Below are 26,708 nucleotides of genomic sequence, written 5' to 3' on the forward strand. Positions count from 1 at the left end.
TCCGAGCGTTCGAAGGGCCAGAGGGTGTAATGCGACCTGATCGATAAGCAGGATGGAAAGAGGAGCTCATGTTGAAAAAAGAGATCTGGGGTGCACACAGGTCCCATGGGGACAGGAGAGGTCGCAGTGAGGGCTGGTTAACCCCTAAAGTCAAGCTGGCTGGAGCAGCCAAGCTCAGGACAAACTGGAATTGTCAACTGGGCCCAGGAACACAGCTTGGACTGAGTCCTGGGCTGCAGTCAGGGCCCAGGGCAAGCCCTCCTCAGCCCCAAGACAGGTTCTGGAGACCTCACTGAGTCCTGTCCTTTGGAAAGCCACATCAGGGCAACCATAGAGCTGGGAGGTCACATGACATCCTGGAGCCAAGCAGCTGGGATAGTAGCTTTGAAGATGGCTGCTGGGGCCAGAGCTGAGGCTCAGAAAGTACTGCCCCTTGGTAGTCAGACATCTCGGTGCCCCAGTGCAGACAGAGCCAAGCCCATCTCCAGTCCAAACACGGTCAGCGGTCCCCCCCCCAGACCCCAGGATCCAGTGTTCACTGGTGACATGCCATGAGCTGCAGTGACCCCACACACGGATTCGTAAGGCTCCAACTCCGCTCCCTCAATTAAGAGCCACAAACTAGAACTTTCAGCAAGCAAGTGCCAGGCAGAGACAGATCTATCAGGAGGCTGATGAGCAGGGGACTCTGCCTGGCAGTCTCCATCCAGATTTCTCCCTGGTGTCTACTTAGCTGCCCAGGTAAAGAAGTAGAATCCCAGAGAGGCAGAGTGGGTTTTACAGGCAAGTTACTGGTCAGCACAGATGGAATCAACCTCTGGTCACAGGCACTAGGGCCTCAGACAGGCTGGACATGCTACCTACTGTCATGCCTCCCCTACAGAGTAGCAGGCTGGGGCCCCCAGCCCCGGAAGCCTGGGAGTTAGGCCAGGTACCTCCTCCCCTCCCACAGAGAGGACTCTGAAAAGCAGAGTGTTCTGTTCTTCTTCTAAGCAGACCTGTGCAGAACAGTTCAAGTCAACCCTCCTAGCTCTGGGTCTGCTCAGCTCTCAGTGACACCGGCATGAGCCGTGCACAGCTCCACTGTGACCCCTAGCTGGGCTGGGCTGCTTCCTTCCTTGGCCAACCCTGCAAAGGTAGAGGCAGCAAGAGGCTCTAGCATGAAGCCCTGTCTGTGATTCCTGTACCTCCATGATGTCTTCTGGGAGACTCACCAGGTGACATGGCAGCTAGTGACTGGGAGACAGATGGGGTGGGAGCATCTGTGTATCTGGGTTTGGAGAACCAGACACAGCAGCAGTGCTCAGGCTCCCAGAAGGCTCCTGAGTCAGGTAGCAGAGCCTGGTTCATCAGGAGCTAGAACAGAAAAGGCCCTAATGAGGTTGCTGGTTCTAGGTGTTCCAAAGTTTCCTCAAGCTGGATGGTGGTGCACACCTTTAATCCCAGCACTCAGGAGGCAGAGGCAGGCGTGCAGATCTCTGTGAGTTTGAGGCCAGCCTGGTCTACAGAGTGAGTTCCAGGACAGCCAGGGCTACACAGAAAAACCTGGTTTTGAAAAACAAAACAAAAAAGTTTCCTCAGAAAATTGGACATAGTATGACCTATCTGTAACCCCAGCCCTCAAAAAGCTGAAGCAGGAGGATTGTTGTGAGCTTAAAGCCAGCCTGGATTACAAAGCAAGACCCTATTTTAAGAGACAGACACAAGAAAAAGACACACACACACACCAAAGCAGAAACGAATGCAGAGTAGAGGGCGGCTCATCTGCCTGTCACTTCCCTGAAGCCCCTGCCCACTGCACAGTGGATTAAACTGGGCACTGTGTGGCTGAACTGACTCTTACCTACTCAATACCCATTCAGCATGTGCCAGGTCCATGGGGGTCAGAGAGGTGAACTCATCAATGCTGAGCAAACCGTGCCTATCACCTCCCTGCCTGCAAGGCTGGCAAGCAGTGGGGTTAGGTCCCCAAACCACTAGACTGTTATAAAATGCCAAGCGCATGGTGCTGCCTGCTTTTAATCTCTGCATTTGGGGGGCAGGGGCAGGTGGATTCCAATTTTTTTGTTTTGTTTTGTTTTTTAAGACTTGGTTTCTCTGTAGCTTTGGGGCCTGTCCTGGAACTCACTCTGTAGACCAGGCCAGCCTTGAACTCACAGAGATCTGCCTGTCTCTGCCTCCTGATTACTGGGATTAAAGGCGTGAGCCACCGCCACCTGGCTGGCTGGATACCCAATTTCTAGGCCAGGCAGTTTACATAGTGAGTTCCAGGTAAACCAGGGCTACACAGTAAGAGCCTGCCTAAAAAGAAAAAAAGTATAAAAATGCAAAAGTCCCAGCTTGCGGTGGCAGCACACGCCTTTAATCCCAGCACTCAGGAGGCAGAAGCAGGCGGATCTCTGTGAGTTCGAGGCCAGCCTGGTCTGTGAGAGCGAGTTCCAGGACAGGCTCCAAAACTACAGAGAAACCCTATCTTCCCCGCTCCCCCAAATGCAAAAGCCCCAGCTCCAAGTAAACCAGAAGTTTCCTGTCTGCTGGGCCAGGCCGCCAGAGAGAAAGGACAGGTCTTTAGGGAAGTGAAATAATGTCTCACAAAAGAAATGCTGGGGGGTTTTGTGGGGTTTTTTTTATGAGTTTTTGAGACAGGGTTTCTCTGTAGTTTTGGAGCCTATCCTGGAACTTGTTGACCAGGCTGGCCTCGAACTCACAGAAATATGCCTGCCTCTGCCTCCCAAGTGCTGGGATTAAAGGTGTGTGCCACCACCACCTGGCAAGAAATGCACTTTTAGTGTCAAAGACTCAAAAGACAGAAAAGGTCAAATACAGATGGTCACCTACGAGGCCTAGATGTGGCTTGCCCGTTAAGTCTGGGTGCTGGCAGCAGCAGGAAAATGCTCGCTATACCATGGCGTAAGTGGGCACAGCAGGGATGCTGTGTTTACCTGCACAGTGCAGCTCCCAGGTCCCTGGCCTGGCTCTGTCACGAATGTTGGAAGTGTTCATGAACACCCCCTATCTACTCAGGTCCTGACACGGGTCAACTGACTGGACTCTCCATGGGGTGATCTGTCATGAACGGGAGGTGGGGCCCCCTGCCCCATCCCCTTAGGAAATGGACACAGCAGGTCAGGATGTTTTTGTTGTTTTGTTTCTGTGTGCTGGGGGGAGAGGCAGGCCCAGGATCTGCCAAGAATATATGGAGCCCATGCCCACAAAGACCTCTTAAACTGCACCCCAGTCAGGATCCAACACAATTGCTGCCACTAGCTAGGGCTAGGTCATTATGGGGGGAGGAAACAGATTGAGTCCTCACAGGTGTATGACCAGCTCTGGGTACACATGCACGCACGCACGCCCCCGCTTCCTATGCCCCTGACCTGCACTTTTTCTGCCTCTTCCCTACAGAGTGCCCAGCATCTCCAGGAGCCAGCTGTCTCCAGAAGGTCGACCAGAGCCCTGTCACCATGCCAAACCCCTTTGCTGTCAAAGGGCTAAAGATGGAAGCACAGCCTAAAGCCACACATCCCAGACCCAGCAAGTCTCGTCTAGCTAAACCTACAAACTGCCAGCAGCCGCGGCATCCCAGGATCCGCAACTATAACCTCAAGGACTAAGCCTCAACCTCCTGCAGGGGACCCAAGAGTGCTTCTGCCTCGGTGCTTGGAGCACGCAGGCGGCTGTGAGCACAGACAGCCTCCCAATGATGGCCTTCCTGATGCCACCAAGCCATTAAAACCTTCCTCCTTCTGCCTGGCCTGCAAAGTTGTCGATCTTGTCCCACTGCCACCTGCCTACATGGCCACTGACAGCCACTGCACACTGACCGTGTCGTTCTCTAGAACCTGGCGGGGGAGAGTAGAGTAGCTACCTACGAAGTATGTTCTCAAAGAACATTGTGTGAGAGGTCCTCCCAGTACGAGCCTGGTGGGGGCCCCATCACCCTAAGTACCGCAGGAACATATCCATATGCCCTTCTTTTTTTTTTTTTTTTTTTTTGAGACAGGGTTTCTCTGTGGCTTTGGAGCCTCTCCTGGAACTAGCTCTGTAGACCAGGCTGGTCTCGAACTGACAGAGATCCGCCTGCCTCTGCCTCCCGAGTGCTGGGATTAAAGGCGTGCACCACCACCGCCCGGCCTCCATATGCCCTTCTGAAAACCTCATCATGAGACCTGCCTTGACTTGAACTGTCTTAGGGCCAATTCCTGCCCCAAGTAGAACTTTTTTTTTTTTTTTTTTGGTTTTTCGAGACAGGGTTTCTCTGTGGCTTTGGAGCCTCTCCTGGAACTAGCTCTGTAGACCAGGCTGGTCTCGAACTCGCAGAGATCCGCCTGCCTCTGCCTCCCAAGTGCTGGGATTAAAGGCGTGCGCCACCATCGCCCGGCCCCAAGTAGAACTTAAGGATGGCTTTGGCTTGGCCTTGCTGGGTTTCCTCCAAGACAGATGTGGAGGGCTTTCGGAGTGCAGGTCTCTCCCGGGTCTAGGTTTCTTTGTGACAATGACTAGTCTTGAGAATCTTTTTTTTTAATATTTATTTATTTATTATGTATACAATATTCTGTTTGTGTGTTTGCCTGCAGGCCAGAAGAGGGCACCAGGCCCCATTACAGATGGTTGTGAGCCACCACGTGGTTGCTGGGAATTGAACTCAGGACCTTTGGAAGAGCAGACAATGCTCTTAACCTCTGAGCCATCTCTCCAGCCCCTAGTCTTGAGAATCTTGCAGCTTCATTTTGCACATGTATAAAATACTGAGAGATGGCTCAGTGGTTAAGAGCATTGGTTGCTCTTCCAAAAGTCCTGAGTTAAATTCCCAGCACCCACATGCAGCTCACAATGCTTGTAACTCCAGTTCCAGGGGATCTGAAACCCTCACACAAAGTATAGACCGGCAAAACACCCTTGTGATTAAATAAGTAAATAAATCTTTAAAAAAATACTAACAGTGATTACTCTCTGTCTGGACCAGACAAACATCACAGGAAAGCCCACATGAGTTATGTGGTCTTGGGTGTCACGAGAGAACCTCAGGCCTAGGTAGCAGAGATCTGCACATCATTCTTGTGTTTGTAGTAGGCTTCTCTGCAGGTGCATACACCAAGAGCCATGGGATGTACCAACAACAGCCCACCTGGGCACACTGTGCTTCCAGGATCAGCAGGGGCAATGGAAGGCCATCCTGATGTGGCTCCTTCACAGGCCAGCTGCACGTTGCTGGTTAGGCCACACGTATGTGAGATGTAGCCCTGCAACATGCATGGAGGGATAGAGGGAGAGGAGCAGATGTCTGCTCTGACCTCAGCACCCTACAATGGACAGGCCCAGACCCTGCATTCACCCTCTCCTGGTTACAACCCCTCCACCTGAATCCCTGAGAGCTGCAGACCTCTGCTGACCACTTCCTGATGACCAGCACCAGGAGGTGGAGTTGGGCAGCTCTGGCTGGCACAGGCACAAGCGTTTTGAACTGGCCCGAAAACCGAGACACCCAAACGAACACCAAAGTGAAGACCTTTGAATGGGGGCGGTGCAGGTACGGAACCTGGGTCTCTATAGAATACACACGACAGCGGAAGATGCCAACAGCGAGGCATAAAATGGGCCTTAAAGACATGGGGGCAGTGGCTGGAGAACTTGGGGGCAAGCCAGCATGCGGGCAGAACACACCTGCCAGTCCTGTAGGCTGACCTTCCGCAGACAGCCTGGGTGGACAATCAAGTTGGGGAAGCTAGAAACCAGGGTTGACAAACAAGGCTGAAGCTCTGGCACCCGTTCGCATCTAGGCTTGGTGTCTGAAAAAGCCTAGACCACTACCACCACCACCACCACCCCCGCCCCGCCGCCAAAAAACAAAAAGCACTGCCCCATAAGGAGGTGTCTCTTTGGTGACCAGGGCCTAAAGGGGAAGGACAGCAGGGAAGGGAGCCACCTCTCTGGGCGCTCCGGCGGCCCCCTGAGCAATTCGTCTCTTTTTGGTCGGTGGGTTTGTCATCTTCCGCCCCCAAACTTGCTAACCCTTTCAAAAGAGGAATTTGAGGGAGGGAGAGAGGGAGAGGGTCCCGGAAACGAGGATCTCAGGGAGGCACTCAGCAGCTCCTTTGTTCCCACCGTGCGGGGGAGGGGTGGTATCCCGCTCGCCAGATGGCCGCGCCTGGACCGTGCGCGGACTCCGGAGACCGCGGCATGCAGTCTGTCAGTATTCCTGATCCTGCTCACTCTACCCGTCCCTGCCCGCATCCTGGTCTCCAAGGTGGCCACCAAGAGGGTGTCCGAGAAAGCTGAGCCACGATGACCGGTAGTAACCCCGCCGGAGGCGCCCTCCGCCAGGGTCAACGACCGCGCTTGCGCGGGGGCCCGCGAAGCGCCTCGCCGCCGCTCCCGGCCCGTCACCCTATTGCCTAGCAACGCCCACCCGCGCGCCGCCATTGGGCCGTCTCGGACGGCCTCGGCAACCCATTGGTCTCGATGTGGAGCAGGCCACGCCCCTCAGCTCCGCGCGCGCTACGATCGCGGCGTGAAGTCGGTGGCGACACGGGCCCGTGGCCCCGCGTGGCCCCGGTGTCTTCCGCGCAGTCCCCAATGTGACCAAGCACGCCCGTTCCACGCCGCGCGCGCGCACCGTGCACACCTGGCCCGGCCCCGGGGGTGGGGAGGGCGGGAGAGATGAGGGCGTCGGGCCCGGGCCCGCGTGGCCTGCGCGAGGCCGGGGGCGGGGGACGGAAGCGGGTGGGGGCCGCGCGCTCCTTCGGCGGCGGCGCGCGCCCGCGCAGGGTCCCGGCTGGGGGCGGCGCGCGCGGGCATCACCCCACCGGCGGCGGCGCGCCGGGTCCCGGGGCGCAGCCCCGACGCTCATTGGCCTGGGCGGCGCAGCCAAGCTGTCAGCCCATGTGGCGTGGCCGCGCGGGGATGGCCGCGGTTTAAATAGCGCCGGCGCGGCCTAGAGGGAGCCAGAGAGACGGCAGCGGCGTCCCCATCTAGTTCGCCTGTCGCGCTCCGCGCTCGTCGTCTGCCTCCAGAGCCCAGTCAGGTACGCGGCTCCGTTCCGGGGTCCGGGGCGGCAGGCCGGGAGTGCCGTGGCTCCTGCGGGAGGACGGGCGGGCGCCGATCCCCGGTATTCTTGCGTTCACAAAAGCGCCGCCGCTCCCCTCCGACGGCCAGCCACCCGGATGCTCGGTGCGGTGCGGCCGAGAGGGGCGCGGGAGGGGTGTGCGGAGGGCCAGCGCGGCGGGCCGCTGTCACGTGGGCCCCGCGCCAGCCCCGGTGCAGGAGGCTGGGCGCCGCGTGGATGGGGCCGGGGCCTTCGCCCGCGGCAGTGGGACGTGGGCGCCAGCTCGGAGAGGCCAGCTCGGAGAGGCCAGATGCAGGGTCTGGGTGCGCACGAGGCCTCAGGGGCCTCAGCGGAAGTCACCGGACTATCCAGGCCTCGCCGGCAGGGTGGCGCGGAAGCCTCCACGTTAGACCTACGGCTGCAAGGCCTGGACTGTCCTGGGCCTTGGGTCCTGGGACCCGAGGACCTCATGCAGCCCCTGCTGCTGCCTCCGCCAGGTTATTGTAAGGTGTTCGGCCAGGTGGCGAGAGGCTTGGACTGTCCCTGCTCCGCACCTAGCGGGGAGTAGTTAGTACTCCAGGTCGGATCTTGCTGGGTCCATGGGCAGGGGCTGTGTTTGCCTCTGCCCCGCCAGACCTGGGCACTCCATAGTAGTCGGGCCTGTTCCTTCTGAATCCTCAGCAAGCCTGGCGTCCTTGCTGGCTCTGAGCAGAACCTAGTCTCCATCCCCACCTGGAGAGGGAAGCGCCGGCTTCCCCGTGGCTTGAAGTGAGAGCATGGTTGCCAGCGTTCCAGACCCATCTCACTTTGCAAGTTCCTGATTTGACCAGTACCCAGTAGGCACTGCCTGGAGGTCATATGGTCCCATGTAACTCCAGCGAGGCATGGTAGGGTCAGGCCATGTTATGTCGGTGCGAAAGGAAGGGATCAAAACCTTAGAAGTAGATTTCTCGGTGCTCAGAGCCCTGAGCACTCGGCTCATCCAGGCTGGGTACTGCTAGGGGCTTTCTGAGCCGTGGCTCTCAGAAAGTCAGTGCAGGACACTCAGGATGCTACCTGTGGATCAGGGTCCATCTTAACCAATTGAGCAACGATGGCTACATTGTGGCCGTGGCTGGGAATGACTGTGTGGGGCCCACCATGCTACCTTCCCCACAGAAAAGAGCCATGGAGGAGGTGGTGATAGCCGGCATGTCGGGCAAGTTGCCTGAGTCAGAGAACCTGCAGGAATTCTGGGCCAACCTCATTGGCGGTGTGGACATGGTCACAGACGATGACAGGCGATGGAAGGCTGGTGAGTGTCCCCTAGGATCGGGAGTCAATTGCCAAGGCATTTCCTGGAGACAGTGCTCGCCCGTTGAGATTCCTGTATAGTTGTGAGGTTGAGAACCAGTCAGAAGAAAAAGGACAGATGACTTGCTTGGGTCCTTCTGAAAGTCCCTTCTGCAGCCTGTACTCTGAGCCAGCTGCCGGTGTCTTAAGATGCTGATTTGACTCCTCACACCCATCGGGCTCTAACATAGAGCCCAAGAGTGGCTCTACCTGATGGACAGGTGTGAGTCAGCATTGTGAGGCTGGCCTGGCCAACCGTATCAGCAGCGGGTATCCCGTCAGGATGGAGGTGACGGGGTGGTCGCCAACCTCAGCTCTGGCAGGTGTTTTGGGACCTCTCGTTCACAGTGAGGTTGGTTTGCTTCTTTATTGGAGCCTTCCCCAAGAAGGAGCTCCTTGTTCCCTGGCTTCAGGGGCTGTGATGTTCCACAGGGCTCTATGGTCTGCCCAGGCGGTCTGGAAAGCTGAAGGACCTGTCCAAGTTCGACGCCTCCTTCTTTGGGGTCCACCCCAAGCAGGCTCACACAATGGACCCCCAGCTCCGGCTGCTGTTGGAAGTCAGCTATGAGGCTATTGTGGACGCAGGTGGGTCACTGGGGTGCTCCTGCCCTTCGGAGAACATGAGGGCTGAGGGGGTAGCTCGGTGGTGGAGCACTTGTCCAGTGTTCACAGGAACCTGGGTCTCATCCCCAGCTCTGTGGAAAGGAAGAGGAAATATAACAATAGTATCTTCTTGGCTTTGAGATATCAAGAAAGCCTGGCATAGGCCTCTGGCTTTGTCCCCAGCCCTGATCTAGGGCCAGTGGCTCAGGAGGCGGGGGCCTTGGGTAGGTCACAGTTTCACAACTGTACACCAGTGGTGTCCCAGGCGCGCCCTGTTACCCCAGTTTCCTCACTCCCTGATCTCTGGCTGCTCTGGAGCTGAGGGCGGGGCTTACAGCAGGTAGTTCTGCAGGGGATTGGCCTCCAGCTTTGGCAACAGTCCTGCCCAACAGGCTGTCTCTTGTGGAGACAGAGATCTGGATCCCACTGCTTGGGACATGGACGTGTTCCTTCCTAGGCCTAGAAGACCCCACAGTGGGCAGCCATTGTGGGTTGGTGTCGTGGTGGGAAGAGTGAGCTTCAGGTTGGTAGGAGCTAACTAGCCCTCCACGTGATATGCAGCCACCCTGGCGTACAGTCTAAGATCAGGGGGTGCAGGACCCTGGTAGCCTCCATGGTGAACATGGAGGTTCCTAACTGGGCCTGTCTGGCTACCCATGCCCTATCAAAGGCTGGGCACAGCTCTCTGGGGGTTTACTTTCCCAGCTTGGACACTTGGCCTTTGTCTGCCTGTATCTCCTTATCTCAGCCTGTCCTGTGGCAGGCTGCCCTTGGCCCTAGAGAACTCATTGGCTAACGGGCCCTTGGGACCCACCAGTGACACCAGAGGCCAAAGGAGTTGCCTTTGGGACAATGGTGTCCTCTGTCCCTCCTGTGGTTGCAGACTGACCCAGACCTTAGAGGCCCACTGTTTCCCCTGATAGTACCCCTCTCACCCAAACCTGTGTGGCCAAACCTGAGCCTTACTGCTGCCCCCGGCAGGCATCAACCCAGCCTCGCTCCGAGGAACAAACACTGGTGTCTGGGTGGGTGTGAGTGGTTCCGAGGCATCGGAGGCCCTGAGCAGAGATCCTGAGACACTCCTGGGCTACAGCATGGTGGGCTGCCAGCGAGCCATGATGGCCAATCGGCTCTCCTTCTTCTTCGACTTCAAAGGTTGGTTTTCTCCCAGCCCTGGTGGGTGGACAGACCAGCCCTGGCATAGGCCTCACCTGCATGTGTCCATCCATCCTGGCAACCCTTTGGGGTTCAGGCTTCCTTGTTCTTGAGGAAAGCTGAGAGGGGTGCTCGAGATCTGGGTAGGCCAGTGTCCGCCTTGGGGTACCAACACCTGCTTTATGCCCTTGCTCGCAGGGCCCAGCATTGCCCTGGACACAGCCTGCTCCTCCAGCCTGCTGGCACTACAGAATGCCTATCATGCCATCCGTAGTGGGGAATGCCCTGCTGCCCTTGTGGGTGGCATCAACTTGCTGCTGAAACCCAACACCTCTGTACAGTTCATGAAGCTGGGCATGCTCAGCCCAGAGGGTACCTGCAAGTCCTTTGATGACTCAGGTGAGGTTGGCATGGGGTGGTCTTTAGGCTTCCTATGCAGGGTTCCAGTCTGTACACAGAGTATGGCATCCTGACTCCCGCTGAGGCATATGGGGTGTGAGTGTACACACACACACACCATCGTCCCAGAGTACCTGCCTGGCTTAGATGTTGATCTGCCCTAGGGAATGGATATTGTCGCTCTGAGGCTGTGGTGGCGGTTCTGCTGACTAAGAAGTCCCTGGCCCGGCGGGTCTATGCCACTGTACTGAATGCTGGCACCAACACAGATGGCTGCAAGGAGCAAGGTGGGCACAGAGGGCAAAGAGAGCATGGGTCTCAAGAATGCAGAGGTGGAGTGTGCAAGGCTTCATACCTCCATTACCCCGTCTGCACCAGGTGTGACATTCCCCTCTGGAGAAGCCCAGGAACAGCTCATCCAGTCGTTGTATCGGCCAGCCGGCCTGGCCCCCGAGTCCCTTGAGTACATTGAAGCCCATGGCACGGGCACCAAGGTGACAGCCCTTTCTAGCCCGTACCTGACCCCTGCACCTTTACTAGAGCGATTCCTGGCTGCAGCCTTAACCTCCTTGTGTCCCTTGCAGGTGGGTGACCCCCAGGAGCTGAATAGCATTGTGCGAGCCCTGTGTGCCTCCCGCCAGGGCCCTCTGTTAATCGGATCCACCAAATCCAACATGGGGCACCCTGAGCCTGCCTCAGGACTTGCAGCCCTGGCTAAGGTGAGCAGGCTGGGCTCTGTGAGTCAGAAGTCTCCGATATGTGGGTAGCTGTGTACTGTGACCACCACTTACCTACCTGTGGGTTCCTGCCTGCACCGTGGCCGAGAAGGCAGGCAGGACGGGGCTACCCTGTGGTCTTCTGGACAGAGGAAACCCTTGCCTGCGAAAAGGATGGGCAGTTCTGAGGACGCATCTGGGCAGCCAGGTTCAGCAGAACGCCTTGTTCTGTGATGGCAAAGGAGGAGTGAGCCGGCAAATGCTCCGGCGTGTGCCCTTTCCTGATGGGTGACCCTCACACCTGCCTGTCCGTTTGTAGGGACCTTCAGCCCGTTTCTATATTGGGAGACATGTACAGTTTTCTGCAAGACCCACCTCTGAACTTCCATGCCTTCTGGGGCTGCTCCTGACTGGGGAGGGGGTGTGTTTTAGGGAGGTGGGTAGGCACACTTGGCTGGGGTCTGCTCCCCCCTAACTAACATGTGTTCTGGCTGCAGGTGCTGCTATCCCTGGAACATAGGGTTTGGGCCCCCAACCTGCATTTCCACAACCCCAACCCTGAAATCCCAGCCCTTCTTGATGGGCGGCTGCAGGTGGTGGATAGGCCCCTGCCTGTCCGTGGTGGCAATGTGGGCATCAACTCTTTTGGCTTTGGAGGTTCCAACGTCCACATCATCCTCCAGCCCAACACACGGCAGGCCCCTGTTCCTGCCCCACATGCTGCTCTTCCCCGTTTGCTGCACGCTAGTGGACGAACTGTAGAGGCGGTGCAAGGCCTGCTGGAACAAGGCCGCCAGCACAGCCAGGATTTGGCCTTTGTGAGCATGCTCAATGACATTGCAGCCACCCCTACAGCAGCCATGCCCTTCAGGGGTTATACGGTGCTGGGCGTTGAGGGAGACGTCCAGGAAGTGCAGCAAGTGCCCACCAGCAGCCGCCCACTCTGGTTCATCTGCTCAGGTGAGCCTGCCCTTTGCTCCCAGGCTAACCCTCGGAGGGGGGGGTGGCTACCTTTCCCTGAGGGCAAGGCTGGTAGGGTTCCATGCTGTGGCCCTGATAAGCTTTCTGGGACAGGGATGGGCACGCAATGGCGCGGGATGGGGCTGAGCCTCATGCGCCTGGACAGCTTCCGCGAGTCTATTCTGCGTTCTGATGAGGCTGTGAAACCATTGGGAGTAAAAGTGTCCGACCTGCTGCTGAGCACAGATGAGAGCACCTTCGATGACATCGTGCACGCCTTTGTGAGCCTCACTGCCATCCAGGTAGGTCACCAGCATAATGGTGGGGTCCTGGGACACTCAGAAGCAAGGAGCTATACTCTCCGGGATCACACAGTCCAGGATGTGCGCACCAACATGTATGCTTCCCTGGGCAGAGCAAGCCTGGGGAAGAGTAGGGCTTCCCAGGAGTCCTGACATCAGAGAGAGGCTAGTGGTCCCAGGGCTGTGTGAGTGACGTGACCTGTGTCTCCAACCCCCAGATTGCTCTCATAGACCTGCTGACCTCTGTGGGGCTGAAACCTGATGGCATCATTGGGCACTCGCTGGGAGAAGTTGCCTGTGGCTATGCCGATGGCTGTCTCTCCCAGAGGGAGGCTGTGCTTGCTGCCTACTGGAGAGGCCAGTGCATCAAGGACGCCCACCTCCCAGCTGGGTCCATGGCAGCTGTTGGTAGGTATCCTCTCGGGGCCCCACCTCAGACACCGGGATCTTCTTGAAAGGGCAAAGTTCTGGGTTCTTCAAAACAATGAGCTGCCGCCTTGGAGGAAGAAGTGCGGTTACAAGGGGACAGGCCACTCTGCTCGGGTTGTATTCACAGGAGGCTTCAGTTCTTCTGAGCCCACAGACCTGAGCAAGACGGGAGATGAGGGGCAGAGAGCTACTTACTTGACCCTAGGTGGTCATTGCCCAGCTCCTCCATTACTTACCCCTGACACCCCCCAAGGGTCATTTCTGAGGTGAGACCTGGCCCCTTTCCCATGCTAACTCCATAATGACACCTCCTCTTGAGATCAGACGCAGCGGAGGGTGAAAGTGCCCTGGGAAGGCCAGTTCTGAGGCTGTCATTTGTCATCTCATTCCACAACACCCTTGGCCCCAGGTGGTGCTCATGGCAGAATCCTGGTTCAGGGTATGGGTGGGGACCCGCTCTGAGGCCAGCCACTCTTGATTGCAGGTTTGTCCTGGGAGGAATGTAAACAGCGCTGCCCCCCTGGTGTGGTGCCTGCCTGTCACAACTCTGAGGACACTGTGACCATCTCTGGACCTCAGGTGGGCCCTGCAACCATAGCAGGACTTCTCTCCCCTGCTTTTTGCCCTGGCCCTACACGGGAGGCTAAAGGGCCCAGTGGTGAGCTGTACCTGTCCCCATCCCTACTGTTTCTGACAAGGGACAGCCTGCTCAGACCCCTCTGACCGCTGGCTTTGCTGCCTGCAGGCTGCAGTGAGTGAGTTCGTGGAGCAGCTGAAGCAAGAGGGTGTGTTTGCCAAGGAGGTGCGGACAGGTGGCCTTGCCTTCCACTCCTACTTCATGGAAGGCATTGCTCCCATGCTGCTGCAGGCTCTTAAGAAGGTGAGTGCCTGGCCACATATGTGGACCTAAGGGTGTGGTAACTTGACTCCGCTTGTTAACCAAGCTCCTGTGTTCAGGTGATCCGGGAACCACGGCCACGCTCAGCTCGCTGGCTCAGCACCTCCATTCCTGAGGCCCAGTGGCAGAGCAGCCTGGCCCGCACATCTTCTGCTGAGTACAACGTCAACAACTTGGTGAGCCCCGTGCTCTTCCAGGAAGCACTGTGGCATGTCCCCGAGAATGCTGTGCTGCTGGAGATTGCTCCCCATGCACTGCTGCAGGTGAGCACGGGGTCTGCCCGGGGAAGGGGCGCAGCAGCCTGCCAGTCACTGGAGAGGATGAGTGTGGTGTGCAGGAGGTCAGAGCCCAGCCCTCCTTTGCCATGCACAGGCTGTCCTGAAGCGGGGCGTGAAGCCTAGCTGCACCATCATCCCCTTGATGAAGAGGGACCATAAAGATAACCTGGAGTTCTTCCTCACCAACCTTGGCAAGGTGCACCTCACAGGGTAGGTTCCCCTGCTCCCTGCTGCTCCTGGGGGCCCATTCCACCCTCCATGAGAGGGGTTACTGTGGGCCTCGCACAGTTCTGGCCCTGTTTGGCCATCTTGGGATCTTGAAACAAATGGAGCCACAAGTGTCTCAGACCTGGGGCAGGTGTGTCACTCGGCTCTCTCCACCAGCATCGATGTCAACCCTAATGCCCTGTTCCCGCCTGTGGAGTTTCCGGCACCCCGAGGGACTCCTCTGATCTCCCCTCACATAAAGTGGGACCACAGTCAGACCTGGGATGTCCCAGCTGCTGAAGACTTCCCCAATGGCTCCAGTTCCTCCTCTGCTACAGTCTACAACATTGGTGAGCTGGGTCTCATGGTGGGGAGGTTCCTTCCCAGGCACACTGGCCAGTGCTGAGGTCTCTGTCCCTTACAGATGCCGGTCCTGAGTCTCCTGACCACTACCTGGTCGACCACTGCATCGATAGCCGGGTCATCTTCCCTGCCACTGGCTACCTGTGCCTGGTGTGGAAGACACTGGCCCGCAGCCTGGGCCTGTCCTTAGAAGAGACTCCCGTGGTGTTTGAGGATGTCACCCTTCATCAGGCCACCATATTGCCCAAGACAGGTAAGAGACACCCTCAGCAGGGGCCGCTGGGATGTTGAGGACTCTGCTCTGACCTTTCTTCTCTGCAGGGACTGTGTCTCTGGAGGTGCGGCTGCTAGAAGCCTCCCATGCCTTTGAAGTGTCTGACAATAGCAACCTGATAGTGAGTGGTAAGTGGGACCTGGCTGGACCTGTGGGGCCTGGGATCCCGATCCCAGCCAGCCCTGTGCTCAGGTCCTCCTGCTGTTCCGTCTCCTACAGGAAAAGTGTACCAGTGGGAAGACCCTGACTCCAAGCTCTTCGACCACCCTGCAGACCTGAACGCCCCTGAGTCTGCCCCTGCCTCCCGCTTGACCCAGACAGAAGTGTACAAGGAGTTGAGGCTGCGTGGATATGATTATGGCCCTCACTTCCAGGGCATCTTTGAGGCCAGCCTTAAAGGTGGGCAGGAGCATCCAGAGTCTGAGCACAATTGCCAGGACCATCTCCTCCCACTGGGGGGAAGTAGAGGCCCCTGGAGCAGGTGCTATCTGGAGTCCTGACCCGGCCCCTCTGCTACAGGCGAACAGGGCAAGCTGCTCTGGAAAGACAACTGGGTGACCTTCCTGGACACCATGCTACAGATCTCCATTCTGGGTGACAGTCAGCAGAGTCTGCGGCTACCTACCCGAGTGACGTCCATCCACATTGACCCCGCAACCCACCTGCAGAAGGTGTACACGCTGGAGGGGGAGACTCAAGGTAGCTCTGACCCTCACTCTGTGCATCTGTGTCCTTGCTGGGCACTGCCGATGCTGACCAGTGTGTCTCCATAGTGGCCGATGTGACGACGAGCCTCTGTCTGGGCAGCACGGTGTCTGGTGGGGTCCACATGTCAAGGATACACACAACAGCAGCCCCACGGCGGCAGCAGGAACAGCTGGTTCCCACCTTGGAGAAGTTCGTTTTCACGCCCCACGTGGAGGCTGGGTGCCTGTCTGAGAGCCCTGCCCTACAGAGGGAGCTGCAGCTGTGTAAGGGTAAGGCCGCTCTCCATGTCTAGGCACAGCATTCTGCTGCATCCCTTCGTCCTCTGGCCAAAGGACAAGCTGGGGAATGGGTCCTGAAGTTGGCTGGAGGCCTTGGAAAACAGACCTTTCTCCCTCTCAGGTCTGGCCCAGGCTCTGCAGACCAAGGCCACCCAGCAAGGACTGAAGATGGCAGCACCTGGGCTGGAGGACCCATCACAGCATGGACTGTCTCGGCTGCTAGCAGCTGCCTGCCAGCTGCAGCTCAATGGGAATCTGCAGCTGGAGCTGGGCGAGGCGCTGGCTCAAGAAAGGTTCCTGCTGCCAGAAGACCCTTTGATCAGTGGTCTCCTTAACTCCCAGGCACTCAAGGCCTGCATCGACACAGCCCTGGAGAACTTGCCTAGCCTCAAGATGAAGGTGGTAGAGGTGGGTGCCAGAAGGGTAGACAGGCCGTATATATGCATGGATCCAGGGTGATCTCAGACCTGAAAGCAGGCAGTCATGGTGCAGCTGCTTTCTGTGGTCTTCGAAATCACCCCTACCAGCCCAGGAACGTCATACCAGAAGGAAAGCTTCTAGGAAAGAATTCCTGAAAAAAAATTCAAAAAAAAAAAAAGAATTTTTGGATGCCTTGGGCTCCAAGATGGGACCTCGTTGACAGGCTTGGAGGGTAGAAAGAGCCTCCTAGCTGGCGTTACCACAGGCCCAGGGATGCCTACCCAGCCCCCAGGTTTTTGCTGTTTCCTAAAGGCAGCAGATCTAAGATGTTCCCCCACCCCAGGTGCTGGCAGGAGAAGGTCACTTGTATTCCTACATCCCGGCACTGCTCAACACCCAGCCTATGCTACAACTGGAATATACAGCCACCGACCAGCACCCCCAGGCCCTACAGGATATTCAGGCCAAGCTGCAGCAGTGTGATGTTGCTCAGGGCCAATGGAACCCTGAGGATCCTGCTCCCAGCAGCCTGGGTGCATTTGACCTTCTGGTTTGCAACTGTGCAGTGGCCAGGCTGGCCAACCCAGCCTCGGCCCTGAGCAACATGGTGGATGCCCTCAAGGAAGGTGGTTTCCTGCTAATGCACACGGTGCTCAGAGGTCATTCTCTTGGGGAGATCTTGGCCAGCCTCCCCTCTGCGGTGCAGCCTGGGCCCAGCCTCCTAAGCCAGGTACTGCTGCTGGGTGTGCAGGGCAGGTGAGGGCTGAGTACAGCCCGACCAGCTCAGCACTTACGTCAGACCTCATGCCGTCACACAGGAAGAGTGGGAGAGCCTGTTCTCAAAGAAGGGGCTGCACCTAGTGGCCCTTAAGAAGTCATTCTATGGTACTGCACTCTTCCTATACCGCCGAGCTACGCCGCAGGACAACCCCCTCTTCCTGCCTGTGGAAGATACCAGCTTCCAGTGGGTGGACTCTCTGAAGGTCAGGTCCTGGGGCTGGGTACCTTTCCTTGCCCTCCCTGGCATGGGACCCTCCTGGAGGCTGACCCTTCTTTGTCCTGCAGAGCATTCTGGCTACATCATCCTCCCAACCTGTGTGGCTCACAGCCATGGATTGCCCCACCTCAGGTGTTGTAGGCTTGGTGAACTGTCTCCGCAAAGAGCCTGGTGGACACCGGATTCGGTAGGAGAGACCCTGAGAGGTTCCCACATGCCCTCACGCCCTCCCACCCACCCTTGATTGTCCTTCCTTTCCTCCCACAGGTGCATCCTGCTGTCCAACCTCAGCAGCACGTCTCATACCCCCAAGCTGGACCCTGGCTCTCCAGAGCTGCGGAAGGTGCTAGAGACTGACCTGGTGATGAACGTGTACCGTGATGGGGCCTGGGGTGCCTTCCGCCACTTCCTGTTAGAGAAGGGTGAGCCCATCGCTGCCTGCCCTGCACTTACCAGGCCAAGGAAGAGGTGGGGGACAAAGAGCCCGGCCAGGTAGGCCCTGTGACATTCTTGCTTCCTTTTGTCTTCAGACAAGCCCGAGGAGCAGACATCACATGCCTTCATAAACGTCCTTACCCGAGGAGACCTTGCCTCTATTCGCTGGGTCTGCTCTCCCCTGAAACATGCCCAGCCCGCCAGCCCAGGAGCACAGCTCTGTACTGTCTACTATGCCTCACTCAACTTCCGCGACATCATGCTCGCCACGGGCAAGCTGTCCCCAGATGCCATCCCAGGTGCGGCTGAGTGGCTAGGGGTAGTGCATGTGCAACCCAGGGAGAAGTCCTGGGGAGGAAAGGGCTCCCCACACCAGGGCCGCCTACACTTGCACCCCCATACCCTGGACAACCCAAAGAGGGGACCCTTAGCACTGCATGCGCCTCCCCTCTGTCTCCCTGCAGGTAAATGGGCCAACCGGGACTGCATGCTGGGCATGGAGTTCTCAGGCCGTGATAGGAGTGGCCGGCGTGTGATGGGGCTGGTGCCCGCAGAGGGCCTGGCCACCTCCGTCCTGCTGTCACCGGACTTCCTCTGGGAAGTGCCCTCCGGCTGGTAAGTGGGCCGGCTGCAGCTGGGGGTGACATGATCTTAGAGTTGGTGGCCAGGCTGAGGTGATCCTGTGCTGTGTCCTCAGGACCCTGGAGGAGGCCGCCTCTGTGCCCGTCGTCTACACCACTGCCTACTACTCCCTGGTGGTGCGAGGGCGTGTGCAGCGCGGAGAAACTGTGCTCATCCACTCTGGCTCCGGTGGGGTGGGCCAGGCCGCCATCTCCATCGCCCTCAGTCTGGGCTGCCGAGTCTTCACCACTGTGGGTAAGGGCCCTGCCCCTAGAACCCCAGACCTTGAGCTCTGTGATCCAGGCTCACCAGAGCCTCTCTCCCCACAGGCTCAGCTGAGAAGCGAGCCTACCTCCAGGCCAGGTTCCCTCAGCTCGATGACACCAGCTTTGCTAATTCACGAGACACGTCATTCGAGCAGCATGTGTTACTGCACACTGGAGGCAAAGGTAGGTGCCCACCTGGGCCATTGCCAGGGAGTGGTTCACGCATTCAGTCTAGCCCTCTGGACTGATTGAGCCCGCATGACCCAGAGAATCTGTGTTTATCACCCTAGGGGTCGACCTGGTACTCAACTCCCTGGCAGAAGAGAAGCTCCAGGCCAGTGTCCGGTGCCTCGCTCAGCATGGCCGCTTCCTAGAGATTGGCAAATTTGATCTTTCCAACAACCACCCCCTGGGTTAGTAGTCCTGGGGGCAGGGGTGGGGGCTAGTGTGGGGTCACCGGGGTCTCCACCGGTGACCGTGACTCTCCCGTTCAGGCATGGCCATCTTCTTGAAGAATGTCACTTTCCACGGGATCCTGCTGGACGCACTTTTTGAGGAGAACAATGAGACCTGGCGGGAGGTGGCAGCCCTGCTGCAGGCTGGCATCCGGGATGGGGTGGTGAAACCCCTCAAGTGCACAGTGTTCCCCAAGAACCAGGTGGAGGATGCCTTCCGCTACATGGCTCAGGGGAGACACATTGGCAAAGTCGTTGTCCAGGTAGGCAGCCCTGGGTACCCGCGCTGGCTTTGGCTGGCAGAATTTAGTTTTTCTGATTCCTCTCACTTCTGTATGATATTTGCATGCCACAGCACGTATGTAGAGACAAAGGACACCTAAGAGCAGCCAGTGCTTCTAACCACTGAGCCGTCTCTCCAGTCCCATTAAGTAACTCTGACATCTTAAATTAACCCGTTTCTGTTCGTCTGTGTACCACCGTGAGGCTGTTTGCCTACTGCTAAGGTTCCAGCAGCTTCCTTCTCATGGCTTCTCTTTGGCTCCACCTACTCTTCAAGCCTGGTTATATTCTGCCCTCCCATAGGCCAAAGCAGCTCTATTCCTTAGCGACTATGAGCACCACGTATACAGAAGGACTCCCACACCATTGCTCCTCATCTCACTGGTCCTTGGGTTGATTTGAGCCACCGCTCTCTATCTGCAGGTGCGGGAGGAGGAGCCAGAGGCTGTGCTCCCAGGGGCTCAGCCCACCCTGATTTCTGCTATCGCCAAGACCTTCTGCCCAGCCCACAAGAGTTACATCATCACTGGTGGCTTAGGTGGCTTTGGCCTGGAGCTGGCCCGGTGGCTTGTGCTCCGGGGGGCCCAGAGGCTTGTGCTAACTTCCCGGTCTGGAATCCGCACAGGTAAGGAAATAGGGGCACCTGGGGCCCCTTTGGTGGAAGGTGTTCTGGGAGGGGCTGTAGGCCACTCCCTCTCCTCCGGTGCAGCCTCACAGCCCTGTGTCCCACAGGCTACCAAGCCAAGCAGGTTCGAGAGTGGAGGCGCCAGGGCATACACGTGCTAGTGTCAACAAGCAATGCCAGCTCACTGGAGGGGGCCCGTGCTCTCATCACTGAAGCCACAAAGCTTGGGCCTGTTGGAGGTGTCTTCAACCTGGCCATGGTGAGAAAGGCATCCTGGGCTCCAGATACCTCCAAAGCCTAAGACCCAGGGTAGAACCCCAGAGCTGCAGCAAGCACTAAAACCTTTTCTCCCAGGTCCTGAGAGACGCTATGCTAGAGAACCAGACGCCAGAGCTTTTCCAGGATGTCAACAAGCCCAAATACAATGGTACCCTGAACCTTGACAGGTAGGCAGTACCTCCATTTGGTCCCACCTGCATTGGTCCCCCCCGGGCCTGGGAGTCTGGGGGGAGCAAATCTGTGCCACCTGTGGCCTTCTCTGGACTGCCTTGGAGAGGTTATGGGCATGATAAAGTGATACGAACACCCACCCACAGGGCAACCCGGGAAGCCTGCCCTGAGCTGGACTACTTTGTGGCCTTCTCCTCTGTAAGCTGTGGACGTGGTAATGCTGGACAAACCAACTATGGCTTCGCCAACTCTGCCATGGAGCGTATATGCGAGCAGCGCCAGCACGATGGCCTCCCAGGTGGGCCTCTGCCCAGCCCACCCATGCTGTGACGTCACACGTTCCGCAAAGCTCCTCACCCACTGCCTCCCTTGCTCACAGGCCTTGCCGTACAGTGGGGTGCCATCGGTGATGTGGGCATCGTCCTGGAAGCGATGGGTACCAATGACACCGTCATTGGTGGCACACTGCCACAGCGTATTGCCTCTTGCATGGAGGTGCTGGACCTCTTCCTGAACCAGCCGTATGCGGTCCTGAGTAGTTTTGTGTTGGCTGAGAAGAAAGCTGTGGCCCACGGTGATGGCGATGCCCAACGAGATCTGGTGAAGGCCATAGCACACATCCTAGGTGAGCCAGCTTCAGGAACCCGCCTAGCTCTCCGAGCCTTAGCTTCCCCATCTATAGAAGCAGAGGACAGGGTTACGTGGCCCGGGGAGCTATGACCACAGTGATGTTTGTTTATAGAGAAAATCAGATTTGTTCTAGGCCAGCACTCCCAGCCTGTGCCTGGTTCCCATGTCCAGGTTGTCCTCATCCCCCTCCCCTTCTAAATAAAAAATCCCCTTTGGCAGGCATCCGAGACCTGGCGGGTATTAACATGGACAGCTCGCTGGCAGATCTCGGCCTGGACTCACTCATGGGTGTAGAAGTACGCCAGATCCTGGAACGTGAACATGACCTGGTGCTGCCCATGCGTGAAGTGCGGCAACTCACGCTTCGGAAGCTGCAAGAACTGTCCTCCAAGACTGACTCAGCGAGTGGTGCGTACCCGGCAGCAGGTTATGAGAGGGTCTTCGTGTGTCCCGTCTGAGCTTCCAGCACCCGGGCAACAGTACCATCCTTTCTCCAAAGAGCACTTGGAGCTGGGCGGTGGTGGCGCTCGTCTTTAATCCCAGCACTAGGGAGGCAGAGGCAGCTGGAGCTCTGTGAGTTCAAGGCCAACCTGGTCTACAGAGTGAGTGCCAGGACAGGCAGGCTCCAAAACTATAGAGAAACCCTGTCTTGAAAAAACAAACAAACAAAAAACCAAAGAGTGTTTGCTTAGTACATGTGTAGTACCAGAACCCACATACCAAGGCTAGCCTATATCATACTCTGTCCTTACAGAGGTGACAGCCCCCAAGTCCAAGAATGACTCGGCCCTGAAGCAGATCCAGCTGAACCTGAGCACCCTGCTTGTGAACCCCGAGGGCCCAACCCTCACTCGGCTCAATTCGGTGCAGAGCTCTGAGCGGCCTCTGTTCCTGGTGCACCCCATTGAAGGCTCTACCACTGTGTTCCACAACCTGGCTGCCAAGCTCAGCATGCCCACCTACGGCCTGCAGTGCACCCAAGGTACCGCACATGTGCTGGGCGGCGCTCGTGCCTGGGGACTCCATTCCCCACTAAGTGTTGAGCCCTGTGCTGTCTTGCAGCGGCTCCTCTGGACAGCATCCCGAACCTGGCTGCTTACTACATCGACTGCATCAAGCAGGTGCAGCCCGAGGGGCCCTACCGAGTGGCTGGGTACTCCTTCGGGGCCTGTGTAGCCTTTGAGATGTGTTCTCAGCTGCAGGCCCAGCAGGGCTCAGCCCCCACCCACAACAGCCTCTTCCTGTTTGACGGCTCACACACCTTCGTGCTGGCCTACACCCAGGTAAGAGCTGGGCCAACTGGTCCTAAGTGCTGCCGCCTGTGTCTTGGATGTGAACGCATTTCTTCCGGGAGGGTCCTGGTCACTTTGACACTTGGTGCAGCACTGTCTCCTCCCGTGACAGAGCTATCGGGCAAAGATGACCCCAGGCTGTGAGGCCGAGGCCGAGGCTGAGGCCATATGCTTCTTCATAAAGCAGTTCATTGATGCAGAGCATAACAAGGTAGGTCAGGAGACACCTGGAGTGGGCAGGAAAGGCAGGCTGGAGCTGAGAAGGACATGGACCAGAGAGATGGGGTGCTTCTTTAGATCCCTGTCTCCCCAGTGGAAGGCGGGGCACACTAGTCCCACCCCGATACTCAGAACTGTTCCCTCCAGATGCTAGAGGCCCTGCTACCACTGAAAAGCCTGGAGGACCGGGTGACTGCTGCTGTTGACCTCATCACCAAAAGCCACCACAGCCTGGACCGCCGTGAGCTAAGCTTTGCTGCCCTGTCCTTCTACTACAAGCTGCGGGCAGCCGATCAGTATAAACCCAAGGCCAAGTACCATGGCAATGTGACACTGTTGCGTGCCAAGACAGGCGGTACTTACGGTGAGGACCTGGGTGCCGACTACAACCTCTCTCAGGTGAGTGGGGCGGGTGAGGCAGACGCATCTGCAGAGGCACACCGGCTGGTGGCGTCACAGTGAGATGTCCACATTTGCAGGTGTGCGACGGGAAGGTTTCTGTACACATCATCGAGGGAGACCACCGCACGCTGCTGGAGGGCAGCGGCCTGGAGTCCATCATCAACATCATCCACAGCTCCCTGGCTGAGCCTCGAGTGAGTGTGCGGGAGGGCTAGACCTACATGAAGCCACGCTCCACACCCGCCATCAGAGATGCTCCAATCCCCACCACACCCTAAATGCAGGGACTGGGAGGGTCCTGCTGGTGGGACCCCCTGCTCCCAGTGGCCCAGCACCACCCCCTCCCTTGGTGGCTGCTAGAAACAGGACCATCACGTGTCCCAGCTACCCAGTGGGGTTCCCAGAGCCACTGACTTGGAGACACCCTGGTCTGTGAAGAGTCAGTGGAGACGTGCAGAAGCCAAACTGAGCCTTTTCTGCCTTGTGGCCTCTGCCACGCTGGCTGTTTCTCCATAAATTCTCATATTTATTGCATTGCTGGGAAAGACCCCCATTGCTCATTCTAGAACCCCTTAAAATGGCAGAAGCCATGTGGGGCAAATTTCTGGTGAGGTTTCCAGACCCACTACACACAGGCTGCTGGCTGGAGCCCCTTTTTATCCTGGCCCTGCCCACTGCGGGGCAGGGTATGGAGAGGGCTGGTTCCTGGAGGATGAGGACCCCAGCAGACACTGTAGCCCATAGCCTTTGGCCCCCAGTACCCCGGCTGCACCCATGATGCAGGGCCATGCTGACCCTGCGGACCGCACCGGACACTGACTTTGTTTTCCAAGAAAAGATTCAAATTGCTACTTGGGTTTTGAATTTATTGCGACTGTCAGTGTAAAGCACCACGTCTGGACTGATTTTTACACCAATGGTAAAAGTGCTGCTCTTGATGCTGTGCCCTTCCCACATTAAACCACGTGTGAGCACTGGCTCTGCTCCCTCTGTGCAGTCCCTGCCCTGGGCTTCAGGTTCAGCACCACACCCTAGAGGGAGCAGCCGTGGGGCCGCTGGAGACCGCGAGCTGCGGTGTGAGCAGAATATCTCCACCTTCACGTCGCTCTGGGCATCAGCTCAATTGGTGCCAAACCAGACACTAGAGCAAAACCTCAGCAGCACTTGGCTGGTGTGAGAAACAGGTGACATGGCCAGAACAGAGGATAACACAGAAAAGTTGAGGTCTCTAAGGTCCCTGGGGAATGTAGGCACAGCCTCATGGGCCCAGAGGGCAGCTAGCTTGTATGTATGGGCTTGGGGATAAGCCATGGTGGATCTTGTAAGGCAGCCTTTTGGGGGTCAAGGCCCCTAAACCTGTGTCCAGCAGAGACTCAGCAGTGGTATCTTCAGCGTCTGTCCACAGGTGGCTGCATACAGCTGCACCCTGGCCAGCCTGGAGAACCTCCCAGTGGGGGTGCAAATAGGGTGCTCAGAAGGGGTCTCGTCCCAGTCGGTGGTTAGCCCAAGACTGATAAGCATCTGGTTAGCTCTCATTCACCCTAGAACGTTCCTTAAAAGCTCTGTGTTGTCTTTAGTGTCTGGTTAGACAAAGGAATGGATTTCTACACCAGCCCAGAAAGGCCTGCCTCCCTCACCCTGCCGTGGGACCTTTAGGGACTCACGTGGTGTTGTATAAGTCCATTTTGTGACCAGCAATAAAATCTTGAGACTCCTGCTCTGTCTTCCATGTGATTTCAGCAGTGCTGGGTCTGGTGGTGCCCCTCAGCGGGTAGAGTCATGCTCCGTGACCCGAGTTTTATCCCTGGAACCCACATAAAAGTAGGAAAAACTAATAGCCCTCTGACCATGCGTGTCAAGTGGAACAATACTAAAATAAGTGGGAAAAAAATTCAAGAGCAGTCGCTATTCACAGGCGTCTTGAGAGATGGTAGAGGGCAAAATTTAACATCTGGCTTCGTGGCTTGGCACTGAGTCCTGCCATCGGTCAGAAATAATCGTCTGCAACCCCTGCTCTAGTGGTGTGAGTTTACCTTGTGCACTTGAGCAGTAGAGATGGCTTCAAGGGGCAAGAACTCTGGCTGATTTTGCAGAGGAACCAGATCAGGTTCCCAGCAACCTTGGCCAGTTTACAGCCATTGGTGACTGAGGTCCCAAGGGATCTCACCCTCTGGAGGGTGTCACACACACAGTCCATAGACATACATGCAAACAAGACGTTAACATACATAAAACTAAATCTAAAAGAATGAACAAAAGCCCCAAGACCATAAGGCTCAAAATTTCTTTTTGGTTTTTGAAGATGGTTTCTCTTAACAGCTCTGGCAGTTCTGGGATTCACTTTATAGACCAGGCTGGCATCAAACTCACAGAGACCCGCCTCTCTCTGCCTCCTGAGTTCTGGAATTAAAGGCATTCACGCCACCTCTTGGCCTAAGGGTCAAAGCTTCTAACTAAACTGCTCCCTACAAATCTCAGCAAGACTCTGGAGCATTGGGTACCTGTGCCCCCAGCAGGCCAAGGCCAGACTGGGCTCTAGATAAGAAGCAGGGGGATGCCTGGCAATGATGGCACACCTTTAATCGCAGAGTTCAAAACTAGCCTGGACAGCCGGGGCTACACACAAACCTACCTGGGGCAGGGCGGAGTGGGGGGTGGACGGGGAGACAAGGTCACAAGATCACCCTATCAAGACACCCAGAATAGACACCAACTTAGGATACCAACCAACAGAAGTAAGTTGGTAACTTCAGGTGTTCAGAATAGAAAAGTATGTAAGCAAGAGAAGGGACTCTGAGAACCCGGGGAGAGAGAGAAATCTTTATTATTGTTATTAAATAGTGAACAGAGCCCAGGAAGAGATAGGACCTTGTGGGTAATGTGGAGTCCCAGAGTAAGAGGGCAGGGGCGCAGCTTGAGAGGAAAAAGTGGTCTTTGTCTAATGTGCACAAGGCCCTGCTTTCAATCCTTAGAACTGGAAAAGCGGGGTGGGGGTTCACTTTCAAACTTGCAGGTTCAGGAAGCAAACAGGTCGTATGCTACGGTCTATCACAGTCAAACTGCTCAAAATCCAACAAGAAGCAAAAACCTGAGCGGTGGGAAGATGGACTGAGTGGTGCTCCCCGTCACCCCAGAGCTGAGAGTTTACACATAGTACATGGTATCTGTTGAGCGTGGGCGTGGAAATAAAACCAAATACTAAGTCCTAAATACGAGAGCCACTGTTGAATGTGTGTTTCCTTTAATGTCCAGGGAACGAGATAGGAGGAGCTTGGAGAGTCTAAGGGCACAGACTAGATGCCCCAATCCCATAAAGGTCTCCAGGGCATGTAGTGTACAACTGCGACCTGAACACTTGAGGCAAGAAGATTGCTGCTACCAGCTCAACGAGAACCTCAGCTACATGCGTGTTCAACGGATTTGGGAGTGTGGGTCAATTGGTAGAGGGCTTGCCCAGAATTTCCGAGGCCCTGAGTTCCAACCTCAGAAAAAGAGAGCAGGAAGGTAGGCAATCTGGGCCTCTGGCCAGGAGAGCTAGCATAGCAAACCGTAACCGTAGGGAGCCCCACCGCCTTCCCTCTAGTGGTGTCAGAAAGGCTGGGGGAGGGGGTGCCAGAGACATTCACTGCGACCCCTCCATGCCCTGATCTGAAGAAAAAGGAAGATC

At 56.9% G+C, this 26,708-nt stretch overlaps 2 protein-coding genes across 3 annotated transcripts in view; both read left to right on the plus strand.

The window, feature by feature from the left end:
• The window catches only part of Ccdc57 (coiled-coil domain containing 57), a 99,306-nt gene extending 95,559 nt beyond the window's left edge, over positions 1-3,747 (plus strand). The window contains exon 19 of one of the 2 annotated variants that reach the window (XM_075989767.1): positions 3,406-3,747. In XM_075989767.1, coding sequence (XP_075845882.1) covers positions 3,406-3,614 — 209 coding nt within the window. In that variant the 3' untranslated portion in view covers positions 3,615-3,747. The remainder of the gene's footprint in view (positions 1-3,405) is intronic. The other variant, XM_075989768.1, reaches the window with a different exon arrangement.
• Positions 3,748-6,821: 3,074 nt separating this feature from the next.
• On the plus strand, positions 6,822-24,757 carry Fasn (fatty acid synthase). The gene is made up of 43 exons (XM_075989770.1): positions 6,822-7,024; positions 8,204-8,339; positions 8,810-8,962; positions 9,962-10,135; positions 10,334-10,534; positions 10,699-10,821; positions 10,913-11,028; positions 11,119-11,253; positions 11,748-12,210; positions 12,325-12,512; positions 12,731-12,920; positions 13,426-13,520; positions 13,687-13,821; positions 13,899-14,102; positions 14,212-14,327; positions 14,502-14,674; positions 14,749-14,940; positions 15,009-15,089; positions 15,181-15,360; positions 15,481-15,660; positions 15,735-15,938; positions 16,069-16,355; positions 16,711-17,097; positions 17,186-17,350; positions 17,433-17,551; positions 17,632-17,786; positions 17,895-18,098; positions 18,264-18,414; positions 18,497-18,675; positions 18,750-18,869; positions 18,977-19,099; positions 19,181-19,404; positions 19,847-20,048; positions 20,156-20,307; positions 20,403-20,494; positions 20,645-20,796; positions 20,878-21,123; positions 21,348-21,536; positions 21,883-22,110; positions 22,191-22,411; positions 22,533-22,631; positions 22,787-23,038; positions 23,119-24,757. The coding sequence occupies exons 2-43, from the start codon at positions 8,213-8,215 to the stop codon at positions 23,254-23,256; spliced, it is 7,515 nt and encodes a 2,504-aa protein (XP_075845885.1). The 5' UTR covers positions 6,822-7,024; positions 8,204-8,212; the 3' UTR covers positions 23,257-24,757.
• The last annotated feature ends 1,951 nt before the right edge of the window (positions 24,758-26,708 follow it).

Source organism: Microtus pennsylvanicus, chromosome 11 (genome assembly GCF_037038515.1).
Source record: "Microtus pennsylvanicus isolate mMicPen1 chromosome 11, mMicPen1.hap1, whole genome shotgun sequence".
NCBI lineage: Eukaryota > Metazoa > Chordata > Mammalia > Rodentia > Cricetidae > Microtus > Microtus pennsylvanicus.

Bases quoted from the DNA above. Each gene is read 5' to 3' on its own strand.
- Fasn (XM_075989770.1), top strand. From the start codon at position 8,213: ATGGAGGAGGTGGTGATAGCCGGCATGTCGGGCAAGTTGCCTGAGTCA. The intron at 13,521-13,686 runs GTGGGCCCTGCA...TGCTGCCTGCAG, and splicing joins TGACCATCTCTGGACCTCAG to GCTGCAGTGAGTGAGTTCGT. The intron at 19,405-19,846 runs GTAGGCAGCCCT...CTCTATCTGCAG, and splicing joins TTGGCAAAGTCGTTGTCCAG to GTGCGGGAGGAGGAGCCAGA.